The sequence below is a fragment of the Hypomesus nipponensis genome, chromosome 9 (assembly GCF_054491055.1).
Source record: "Hypomesus nipponensis isolate SF chromosome 9, ASM5449105v1, whole genome shotgun sequence".
Classification (NCBI taxonomy): domain Eukaryota; kingdom Metazoa; phylum Chordata; class Actinopteri; order Osmeriformes; family Osmeridae; genus Hypomesus; species Hypomesus nipponensis.
Genome location: NC_140369.1, coordinates 3098892 through 3111205, shown reverse-complemented (window position 1 = coordinate 3111205; position 12314 = coordinate 3098892). Strand labels below are relative to the sequence as shown.

Below are 12314 nucleotides of genomic sequence, written 5' to 3'. Positions count from 1 at the left end.
GGGGTCCTGGTTTCCCCAGAGAGAGGACACGGCGAGACTTCTGCTGCACAGATCACCAAAAAGGGAGTCAGTTGGCTGAGTTCGATTCCCGGCTGTGCCAAATGACGTTGTGTCCTTGGGCAAGGCACTTCCCCCTACTGGCCTCGGGAGTAGGTGTCCCTGTACTTACTGTAAGTCGCTCTGGATAAGAGCGTCTGCTAAATGACTAAATGTAAATGTAAAACAAGAAGCCAATATCTAATCTCCCAAGGGCCTGTACGATGAGATGCATCCATGTAGTACCCATGATTCTTTGAGCATGTTAGGTAAGTACATTTTTAATGCATGGTCACAAACATGGGACCAGCTTTGGGTAACTGAATGCATTACGGTGAATGGCAAGATTAACTAAATTTGGCCTATAAGTGGATTTATGTCTACATAGTTGGTTGTCTTTATGTAGACTGGATTAAAGAGTTTTTTTTTAATAGCAAATCATGTGATTATGATTACTTGGTTTTACGATTGGTCGCATATTTGTTTGTCGTAGCCTAAGTAGCGGCAGTTGGTCTAGCTATTAGCTTTTAGCGCGTTCTGGGTTACCGCTGCTTTCTGTCACATGCCAACTTCTGCATTTATCTCTATTCATTGATCAGACCAGACAGCCTACATAACGTATCTAATCAACTGGCGTAAAATAAAGTAAAAAGATAGGCCTACGTCTGATGTTCCCTGTAGTAAACGTTAATTTGACTTGGTCACAGTTTTCGGTAGGTCATGGGTTCACCTGCTGGAGATCACCAGATGATTGTAGGGATTTTCTGAACTTTCTCTCTCAGCATATTATATCACTTGGCCACAACCCAGTCAGAACCACCACATTAATATAAAACCTTTATTACTGAACCATAAAATCTCACAATGGCCAAAATAAACAGACTGGCGACTCACGCTCAAGCGTTTTTCAACACTTTTCATCATGCGCTCCAGGGATTAATCGAACAATGTCTAAAAGTACACTGACATCAGCGCGTTTCTTCGTATTTCTTGGCACACAAACAAATTGACGGACGGCTGTTGGGAGTCGTACAACCTTGACGGACCGGCCTGTCTGATTTCTTCCCCAAAGGAGGGAGGAGTGTATTTCCTCTCCACATTCGGTGGTCCTGGGACCAGGATAGAGCATGTCAGCAGGTTGGGGGGGCGGGGGCGTATGTGTGTGTGGTGTGTGTGGAGGAGGAGGGGGGACTGCCAGTGGATTCAGGCAGGGTATTCTGGCAGACGTAGCCGAGAAAACGTTTCAGTTCGGTCATCACACTAAATTCGAATTTTTACAAATGGCTAAACTATTTTACAAAAACATTCCGTGTCAACTTAGTTCGGCCTATTCTCCGCAATGTACACAAATAATGATAGCGTATATGTAAGGGGTTGTAGCCTACCTTTGGTGGTTTGTAAAGCATGTTCCCTTCCTTTTGTCCTGTCTGAATAACAGCGTAGACGAGAACCTGGAAGCATGTTCAACTTTGTTAACCTCGTTGTAAAAAATACCACAGCTATTAACCCTCCTCCCAGCAGTCTTTCCCCCAGAGCGCCGACTCCACATTAGGGTTAAGGATTGGAGGAGACAGGAAGAATCAACTAGGTTTAATATAGAGGGGTATAGTTCAGAATATATTTATGTCCTTCCCAAGGTGACAATAACCCTGTTCAACTAACTCTAGAACACTTGATCTTTATTTCTCTCTCTCTCTCTCTCTCTCTCTCTCTCTCTCTCTCTCTCTCTCTCTCTCTCTCTCTCTCTCTCTCTCTCTCTCTCTCTCTCTCTCTCTCTCTCTCTCTCTCTCTCTCTCTCTCTCTCTCTCATTCTCCCTGTTAGAGATTTTCTTTGTATCTTTTTATTGCTATTATCTTTAAATTATCAACGTGTTAGATCCATGACATTCTAGTTTACTCTTTCCCAGAGTTTCCTTGGATATGTCCTTCAGCCTGCTAGTGGCTGAATCCTCTGACATGGCAGGTAAATACAGGCCGTTCTTTGACTCAGACCACCGTACAACACTGCATTGCGGATTCTAGGTCTACTTCTGTACTTTCCTTATGCACTACTTGCACGTCACTTTGGATGAGAGCGTCTACTGTAAATGGTGATGGGATTGGAAGGTTAACTAGAGAGACACAGACTGAGTTCCTGTCCCCTCGTATGTCTGATCTGAACAAGTCAAGAAGCCTGAAGGTCAAATAAAAACATAGTCATATTGAGCGTGTCGGACAATCTGTCCACTTTTTATTTCTTGTTTGTGTACCGGCCTAGACCAACCTCCAGGAGGACTCTGCTGGCCATGGAAGCAGTAGCCTCCGGTTCTGCTGGTTCTGTGGAACTAAACAGAGCCTTGTGCAACGTCCTGTTTTGATTTCAGTCCTCCATCTCTGTCTAGCTCTGCTAGTGGCTCTTGATGAAGCTGGACTCCACACAGCCCAGTTAGCCCAGGCTTGCGTAACATCGCAGGAGAAAAGTGCTCTTTTGTGATAACATGCGAGACAGACTCGGAAACTAGTGATGAATGCACAGGGGGAAACTGTGACACAAACCGTCCATCACTGAGTCTGCATGAGGACGTATAATAGAACCTTCCAGAGATAAGTCTTCCCAGTCATGTTTTTTCTGAATTTCGCATAAACATTTGTTCACAATGTCATTTTTTAATCTCCCGTAGCAACAGCAGCCCGACTCCACAGTGATTCTGTCTTGTCCTCTAAAACAGCTCGTGTTGGATGCTGGAACCATTTTGAAGGAACATTTTCATGACAGTTTATCGTGTACACAATACAAAAGTACATAATTACAGGCATGGCAGCGTGCTTTACTGAGAGCACACACGCCTCCACCTGTGAAAACAGCATCTCTAGTACTAGTCTCTCTTTTTTCCATTTCTTTTTCAAACCAACAGGGCAAGGCCATTATCAACCACAGGTAGCTTCACCAAAAAAATCTTTGACTTAGCATAATGAGAGACACACACTGTACATCACTAAACCACCGTCAAATTCTACTTCAACGTCACATGTTCACGTAACAGACTGCATTTCAACGCTTGATAGGAAGTATTGTCAGGGTCATACAAGCAGCACAGGCCTCGCTCCTGTCAGAGCAGGAGGGTCCCTCTGACTCCACTCCAAGGTAGTCAGTCACACCTGAACACCTGCTTTAAATCGTTTTAAAGCGGGTTTTTGTTTAGTTTTAGTTTTTAATTCTCTGCATGATCCTTTTCTTAAGTCTTTTCATCGTCCAGTAGAATCCATCATGGGCGGGTTTAAAAGAAAGCCCCAAAGAAAACAGAGGTCCGGATGGAGTTGTGGAAAAGGTGAGGTGGGGGTGGTGGTGTTGGTGGGGGGGCGGTAGCGGACCTGGACATCCCACAATGCAGTGCAGTTACCTGTGCGTACCCAGAATGCATTGGTGGCCCCCCAAGCGTCATCAGGTGAGGTCCAGCCAGCTGGGTCGTTTGTGGGGCTTGCAGGTGTGGACGTCCACCGTGTCCTCACAGTCCTTGCACTCCACGGCGCAGCACCACCTGAATTTACACTCGCACTGTGTGACGCGCTTCACCCGCATCGTGTCGTAGCCCCGCCCACAGCACATGACCTCGCAGCCGTCCGGCCCCCGGGAAGACTTGTTGCAGACCCGCCCGGCTGTTCCCAGAGAGCCTGTCAGAGAGTGACCACACACCTGGTTAGACCACACACCTGGTTAGACCACACACCTGGTTAAAACACACACCTGGTTAGACCACACACCTGGTTAGAACATGCTAGTGACACCCTAGTTGCCAAAGACCAGAGAGAGACCATGTTATAGCTCTGTCGGAGCAGAAGCCAAGGGAGGTACCCCCGGGGTGTTGGGGAATGTGACCTGTGATGACCACAGGAGGATTTGAAAACCAATCCTGCAGTGTCCTCGGGGTGTGAATTCCTTCACAACAGAGATGAGCGCAGAAGAGAGTTCTGAGCCGCTAAGCTGCACTTCCAGCCGTCCCCCCCAGGTCACGCTCCTGATCCCTGCCCATGACACCACACTCTACTGGGGATGAGTCTGTCTACAGGTGGGAGACTGACCATCTGGTGACCTGGTGCGGCCGAAAACAACTTGGGAGTTCATCGCTCTAAAGACAGTGGAGGTGGTTGGGGACTTCAGAGAGAGCCAAGCCCAGCCCCACCCTCCCCAGCCCAGCCCCACGCTCCCCAAGCACCCTGTGTGGGTGACACGCTAGAGCCCTTCCACTTCCGGGGCACCATCATCCCCCAGGACGTCAAGTGGGCAAAGCAACACCACAGCCAGGACCGTGTTGTCAGTATCACGGCCAGACGTCGTCTGTGTGCCGGAGGGAGTCTGCTTACTCCACTGGAGTGGGAGCACAGGAGGAGGGAGACACAGATTACCACAGGAAAGAAAACACAGCAGGAATTACTGAGAAGTCTAGGGGTCAAATAATTGACCTTTAAGCTGTGAAGGAATGAGAGGCCTCATGAGATGAGTCTCTGGGAGGTGGGTCGGTGCTATCTGCCTCTTATCTTGTCCACATCTTCATCTAAGCTACCATCAAATTAAGAACTGGTGTAAAAGTCTCTACAACTTGCCAGACGTTGTGAAATGAATCTGGACATCGACACTGGACATTGGATACTGGATGCACACTGAGTTTGAATAAAGCTTGAGTGAGGGAGAGTGAAATGTTTTGACGCTTATCTGATCGACTGAAACCAGGGGGATTTACACCAGTTAAGACCACCAGATAATGATCTGAGGTCGGGAAAAAAGGAAAGAGAGACATTTGACAGCAGATCAAGATGTTGCCGTTTCACCCCCCACCAAAGAACCCCAACCCCCATCCCACAGTACGTCGCTTTGGATGAAAGCGCCCGCTCAACCAACGCATCACACAAGCTGATCGACACCCCCTCGACCCACCAGCGGATCTGTCCATGAGACAGTAGTCGGGGGAGTTCTCCACGAACACCAGCTCGTTCTTGGTGCTGCCCTGGAGGCTCTTGTCGGCCACGGTGAAGCCCGTCCCGTCCTGGTTCATGGTCACCTCCACCGCCGTGTTGTACTTCTTGCGGAGGTAGTCTCCGGTGCGCCGGAAGTCGGACATGGCGAGCCAGCAGGTCCTCAGGGCACAGGAGCCACTGACCCCGTGACACTTGCACTCCAGCTTCATGAAGCGCTTCACTGCCTGGAGAGGTCAGAGGTCAGGGAGTGATGTCAGGCAATAACTATATACCACGGTAATGGATATGTGTCCGTGACGGAGTTTTGGCTAAATAATGCTAACGTGTGTGTGCTACTTCGATGGGGGTGGGTGTTGAATAGTAAAAAACAACAGCATGTCGTTTCAATGTAATTCGTAACAACAAAAGACAAAGGAGCACTGATAGAAGACCAAGATTCCAGAGGGAACCCGTTTGTTCCCCAAGTTCAGAACCGCAATTGTGTGCGTTGTGCCCCCCCACAAGAAAACAAGGGGTTCTACGTGTAACCTTTTCCCCCAGAGTTCCCCTCGGTTCTCCCATCGAGGAACCCTCAGCCTCACCATTCGACCGCAGCGGTTGTTGTGGAGGTTCATGAGCGCCCGCGCATCCTTCACCATCCTCTCCCTGGCGTCTACGAACGCCTTGGCGAACTTGATGCCGTAGTGGATGTTGTCGCTGCAGCCCCCCCAGTCGAACTCGCCCCTGTTGTCACTGGCCCGGCCGCGCTTCTGACTGTCGCAGCCGCAGATCTTCAGCTCGCCCTGGCTGCAGGCGCGGGTGGTGGCGTACACCACGCCTGCCGAGGAGATGGCGTACACGAACGCCGCCTCGCGGCTACCTGAGAGGTGAGGCAGGAGGTGAGGTAGGAGGTGAGGTAGGAGGGTCTGGAGCAGAGGCATGGGTTCCCACTTTTTGAAAATCTTCATTTCCATTTTTATTGAGAATATCATATTTAACGCCTGCATCCTTAGTTGTAGCAAGGAAGCCCCCCCCCACGCATTTTAAATCAAACCTACGTGCCTGGTCTGGAGTATTGTCAAGATATACTGTTGTGCGGGAGAGTAGAGTTATATTTACAGTTGAGACCTTTAGTGGAAGCATTTTACGATTTGCACCGCTATACCGTGGGAACGAGTATACACAACGTTGTCAGAGCAGGTAGAGTTTACTAGCAACATGACCTGCATGATTATGAGCTGGAGAGGTTGATCCTGACCCTAATAAGAAGATGAGGTGCACAGCCCTGGTGTCGGGTGGGTCCTATCCTTGTATGGTGACTTTGAGCTCACACGCCCACCTGATCTGGAACATCCCCTTTCACCTTTTCCCTTCTGCACAGATGGCAGCTTTCTCAGTCACTGTCTGTGTTTTCGTTTCAGGAGAGGAGATTCAGGGTTATTTGGTCTGGCGGTCCACCCGGCCTCCCGCTCTCATTCCTGCTCACGCACCGCAGCAGACCGCAGGCGCTGTGGCAGGGGAGGGCGGCTTGCTCGGCCGGCCAGAAACATCTACCCAAATATTTACATCTCCTATTACTGTTGAGACATCGCTCGTGTGGATCTTTCTATCTGCTACTTGTTTTCAGAGAACTTCCCCGTTCTCCGTTCCCGGCCCCGTTCATGGAAGAGGAACACGGTCACACCACACCTCTGTGGAGGCGTCCGCCTTCCATCACTCTGTCTCTCTAATCCTCTCTCTCTCTGTCCCTCTGGTCCTCTATGTCTCTCTCTCTCTCTCTCTCTCTCTCTCTCTCTCTCTCTCTCTGGTCCTCTTTCTCTCTCTCTCTCTCTCTCTCTCTCTCTCTCTCTCTCTGGTCCTCTTCTCTCTCTCTCTCTCTCTCTCTCTCTCTCTCTCTCTCTCTCTCTCTCTCTCTCTCTCTCTCTCTCTCTCTCTCTCTCTCTCTCTCTCTCTCTCTCTCTCTCTCTCTCTCTCTCTCTCTCTCTCTCTCTGGTCCTCTATGTCTCTCTCACTGTCTCTCTCTCTGTCTTTCTCTCTCTCTCTCTCTCTCTCTGTCTCTGTCTCTCTGGTCCTCTCTGTCTCTCTCTCTGTCTCTCTAATCCTCTCTCTCTAATCCTCTCTGTCTCTCTCTCTCTATTTTTACATACACTCTGTCTTTCTCTCTCTCTCTGCCTCACTCTCTCTCTCTCTCTCTCTCTAGCTTTCTATCTTTCTTCTTATTTTCTCTCCATTTCTTTTCCATATCTCCATCTCTATGTCTGTTTCTCATTACCTCTCACTCTCGTTCTCTCCATATTGAAAAGGCACCTATTACTAAGGAGGGTCTTTTCTAATGGACACAGAAATGCTGATAGAAAACCTGCAGTAAACATACAGTAGCACACATCCAAATACTCACTGTGGTGCATGACCCTCCCGAACACCGTGTGGTCTCTCTCCAGGGTGCTGCAGTTCCAGCGCTGGTGCCTGAACTGGTGCTGACACTCCTTGATCCACTCCTGGGCGCCCTCCCCGATAGACTGCATCAGGTCTGGGTGCCGTTGGCATAGCTGCCGCTGCTTGTTCACCAGCCCCGGGATGTTGTCGCAGATCACCCTGGCGCCCAGGGCCCCGATGTACCTGAGGGGAACAAGCACAGGTGCAGGTGCTGTCACCGCGGTTCTCGCAGAACCCAGACGGAACCCAGAGAGAACCCAGATGGTACGAACAGAAACCAAACTTAGGGAACCTTGACAAAACCCAAACAGAACATACAGAACCCAGACAGAACACATTGACCTGAACTACTGTTGGAGTAATGAGTTCTCACAGGGTGTAGGAAAGTCATAACAGGAGGCCTTAATGGGGAGGATGCCCCCTACAGGTCAGGACTGTCAACTGCTCTTCGACCACATGGTGTCAAGTGTTGTCATGTTCACGGTGAGTGAACCAATTTTACATCCCAGTAATTGACAGTGTGGCCTTCTAAAAGGACAACTTTAAACCACACATATGTACAAGCGCGCACACACACACACGGACACACACACACACACACACACGGACACACACAGGCACTCACAGTACTTGGAACACCTCTCACTATGTTAGGGGTTCTGTATTTACTTATATACTGACATTCATAACCTGGTGTCATCGGGGTCACCTGTGTCTCTCCCTGGGTGTCACCTGCATGAACTTGTTTGCTAAACTGTTTTGTACATTTATGTACTACTCCATTTGACCCTGCGTTTTACACCATCTACAGACGCATATTTGGGGTTTTTGATTTTCCCTTCTTATTTTCTCTTCTTACCTGCTGCAATTTCTCCTTGGGGATCACTAAAGTACCTACCTACCTACAGACACACACACACTCAAACTTGGACTGACACACACACACACACACACACAGGGACAGAGACAGAGACACACACACACACACCAGCCAAACGCTGGCACGGTCACATGACACGACCCCCTACGCGGCAGCATGCTTCGCTCTCCTGCCGGATATCCTAACCCCATAATCACAGTCACATTAGTGACACTCCAAGTTCACACACACACATACACACACACACACGTGCAGGTATACACATTCTGTAAGCACGCTCGCTTGCAAACACACAGACAACAGTTTCCACTCCTGATATGGCTGCGCTGTTTCCCAACAACAATGTGCCTGTCTGAGCAATAAAACAGAACAGAGCCCAACCACCATGTTTACACCCTCAGGAGAATAAGCCTGGAGCCAAACGACCCTCCCCCAGCCTTCCTTCATCTCCTCAGCCTCCCCCAGCCTTCCTTCATCTCCCCAGCCTCCCCCAGCCTTCCTTCACCTCCCCAGCCTCCCCCAGCCTTCCCTCATCTCTTCAGCCTCTCCCGTTGTCTGCCTGCCTCCCCCCAACTTCTCTGTCTCTTCTAGCCTCTCAGCCGCTCCTCCAGCCTTTCCTCCAGCCTCTCCTCCAGCCTCTCCTCCAGCCTCTCCTCCAGCCTCTCCTCCAGCCTCTCCTCCAGCCTCTCCTCCAGCCTCTCCTCCAGCCTCTCCTCCAGCCTCTCTCTGACATTTGAGAGAATGATGTGTCCAGAAGAACAATATCTCTGAGCTTATCTACAGGATCGTCTCTATGAAAATCATCCCCTAACAATATAAATCAGGATTTGAAAAATATTTATTCCCCTTGGAGAGAGAAAAAGAGTGCTGTCAACTCTCTCTCTCTTGCTGCCCCCTCTCCCCCCCCCTTCTCCATGCTCTGTTTTTCCTCACTAGTTTCATCATGCCAGTTTATTCATAATGTTTAACAGAAGCAAAAAGGGGAACTAATATTGTGTACATATCAACAATACAACTTAGATGGAATATTCCCAGAGACTTTTGCATTCCTGACATTGTGGTTACAGAGCCAGTTAGAAATCTGAGTCCGTTTGGAGAGTCTGTTTAAGCCTGAGGCCCAACCACTGAAAAGGTAGACTATGGGGAAACAGACCAATCACATGGTAGACACACTCTGGGGAAACAGACCAATCACATGGTAGACACAGTCTGGGGAAACAGACCAATCACATGGTAGACACAGTCTGGGGAAACAGACCAATCACATGGTAGACACAGTCTGGGGAAACAGACCAATCACATGGTAGACACACTCTGGGGAAACAGACCAATCACACCTACTGGTGTCTACCGACACAATATACGTGTAACACTGAAGAGACATAGTGGAGCACGAGAAGCGTTTTAGGTGTGTGTGTGTGAGTGTGAGTGTGTGTGTGTGTGTGTGCACAGAGATGGGCCGGCACACAAAGTGTTGCAGGTGTGTGTGTGTGTATGTGTGAGAATATGTGTGTCACCCTCATACCCTTCAGGCTAGTTCCCCCTCTGGAGGATTCATCAAGGTGTTCTCCCCGCCCCAGTGGCTGCACCTGCCGCCCCCACTCCGGGAGACTGATGAGGGGGAAGCCCCCCTGCCCATTCATCTTCATAAACACCACACACCCGGCAGCCCTGGGTGTTCAGCGGGGGCTGGAGCCCCCCTGGAGACACCAGACCTCCTTAAAGCCTGCAGAGTGATCTGCTGGTGGTCGTTTCAGCTCCACGTACAGGCCAAGTGACCCGCTCCGAGGGGAGCTGCAGAGGGCTTGTGATGTGTGGCTGCTCCAGCCTCGGATTGCTTGCTAGCCACAGAGGCAGGATGGATCGTCTGGGTAACCTAGATGGATCGTCTGGGTAACCTAGATGGATCGTCTGGGTAACCTAGATGGATCGTCTGGGTAACCTAGATGGATCGTCTGGGTAACCTAGATGGATCTGCTTATCCAGGGCTTTTGTCTGCCACGTCAATCTCTTTCTGTTTGTCTCTGTCTCTCTCCATCTCTCTCTCTCTCTCTCTCTCTTCATCTCTCTCTCCATCTCTCTCTCTCTCTCTCTCTCTCTCTCTCTGTGTCTCTCTCCATCTCTCTCTCTCTCTGTCTCTCTCCCTCCATCTCCGGTATCCCACGGAATTATCATAACTTTACTGGTCGTCTAACAGCACACACACTAGGACTTAGTTGGATGTTCAAAGCAAGTATTTTGGGTAAATAACAGAAAGATCCAACAAAAGGTGTTTTATGTCTTGTCCCATTATGTTTTAACAGAATAATTGTGACATATCCTATTGCATATTCTGGACTGTACTTCCGCCATAGGCAACATTACATCGAAAAGCTGACGCGAAATTGTTTTTTAGAATCCGTAAAAAAGCATTCTCCGAACCACTCACCACCAGGAAGATTCCACTCTGGGTGTGAAGATGAGTAGAAGCAAGATGAAGGTGAAGAATATTCTCGACCTGGGTTTGGGGGGATGACGGTAGATTGTGCTGTTTCGTGGTGCCAAACAAAGTGCCATGGTCACGGTCTTCTATACATAAACTCAGGGGTTTTCATCAACCGCTAATAAACAATTTATGACCAGGAGTCTTCAAAGTAAAGTGCAAATAGAAGTTCTGAAGTCCATTACTGGAAACGAAAAAAATCTCGACAACCACGTTGAAATATTCCATCCATCTTTAACAGCAAACTTGCCAGTCAAAAATATAATGGATATATTCCACAAGTCTTACTGTAGTAAATCCAAGGTTGAGGACTATCGCAGATGGCAGTCTATTTGAGATCTAAGTCCATCTTCTCAAATTTCCCAAAGGTAAAAGTTCGATTGTCCACGATAAACCTTTTCCTCACCTGTTACGCATTCCAAAACGCGTCCGTCACAGGGCTTAAAGAGCCTCCACCAAACTAAAAAAATCGCAATCGAAAATTATGTCACATGAACTAGATAGATTACTTTCGTCTTCTTCGCAGAAAGTACACAGACGGATATTCCCAAATCAGGAGTCTATTTGAGGACGAGACAGAAACTCAGACCACCTTCTCTCCAGGGCGAAGATGCACCGGACACAACACGGCATCGGCGCGTCAGCGCGTCATGCCCCTTTTGTAACAATCTCCAACAGCGGTATGTGGCCTATACGAACCACGGTATATTTAGATTCTAGGTCTAAATATTATATATCATCATAAATCAAATTTAGACTAAATACTTTTTTTAATAACCTTTAAACTAAAATAGTTCATGCTAACAGTCTATTTCAGAATATAAACGCATATCACATGAATTCTCCACCTAAAGCAATAACATTCTTAAGTAGAGTTCCTCTAGTTATGAATTAAAACATGGACGTTTATACTGTTTTTACAGTTTCTGTTTTAATTAAACTTCCCTCACTTTGAGCGGGGGAGCTGACTTTACACAATGAATCATCTCAGCATTTCAGGTCCAGGACTAACTCGATAATCCAGCGGGCCAGAACATATTGTTACTGAAGGAGAGGCAGAGGGGGAAACGTTTTCATGGACCATCTTTACAATGTATAAACAAAAGAATCACGGATCTGGTCAACAACTGGACTTGGAAACAAGAGGTCACATATTTTGATAGCTGTCATCAGGTTGAAAAATTAAATATTTTTTTAAAGTTTCGAAAGGTTGGAAAGGTTTTGGAAATACATTTGAGGGGAAAATAAGAATGTACAAATATTATTATTTTAAAATCGAAACTGTTTTCTTATCTGGAGCTTATCGCCGTCGTCGGAATATGTGACCTGCCTGATAGTTTCATGGTTGAAAATGTCTGACACACCACAACCAAACCATCTCAGGTGACTTTTCTGTCTTTGCCATGTATAATCAAAATACAATCCCCGATCTGGTAAACAACTGGGACCTGGAAACAAGAGGTCACATATTTTGATAGCTGTCGTCAGGTTGAAAAAAATCATATTTTTTTAAAGTTTCAAAAAGTTGAAAAACTATTTAGGAAAAAA

The 12314-nt window shown here is 48.0% G+C and overlaps 1 protein-coding gene across 1 annotated transcript; it reads right to left on the bottom strand.

The window, feature by feature from the left end:
- Window positions 1-2246: 2246 nt before the first annotated feature.
- LOC146272349 (protein Wnt-2b-A-like) lies at window positions 2247-10940 on the bottom strand. The gene is made up of 5 exons (XM_084704636.1): window positions 10713-10940; window positions 7367-7587; window positions 5571-5848; window positions 4949-5213; window positions 2247-3687 (listed from the first exon to the last, which is right to left on the bottom strand). The coding sequence occupies exons 1-5, from the start codon at window positions 10838-10840 to the stop codon at window positions 3458-3460; spliced, it is 1122 nt and encodes a 373-aa protein (XP_084560762.1). The 5' UTR covers window positions 10841-10940; the 3' UTR covers window positions 2247-3457.
- Between the last annotated feature and the right edge of the window lie 1374 nt (window positions 10941-12314).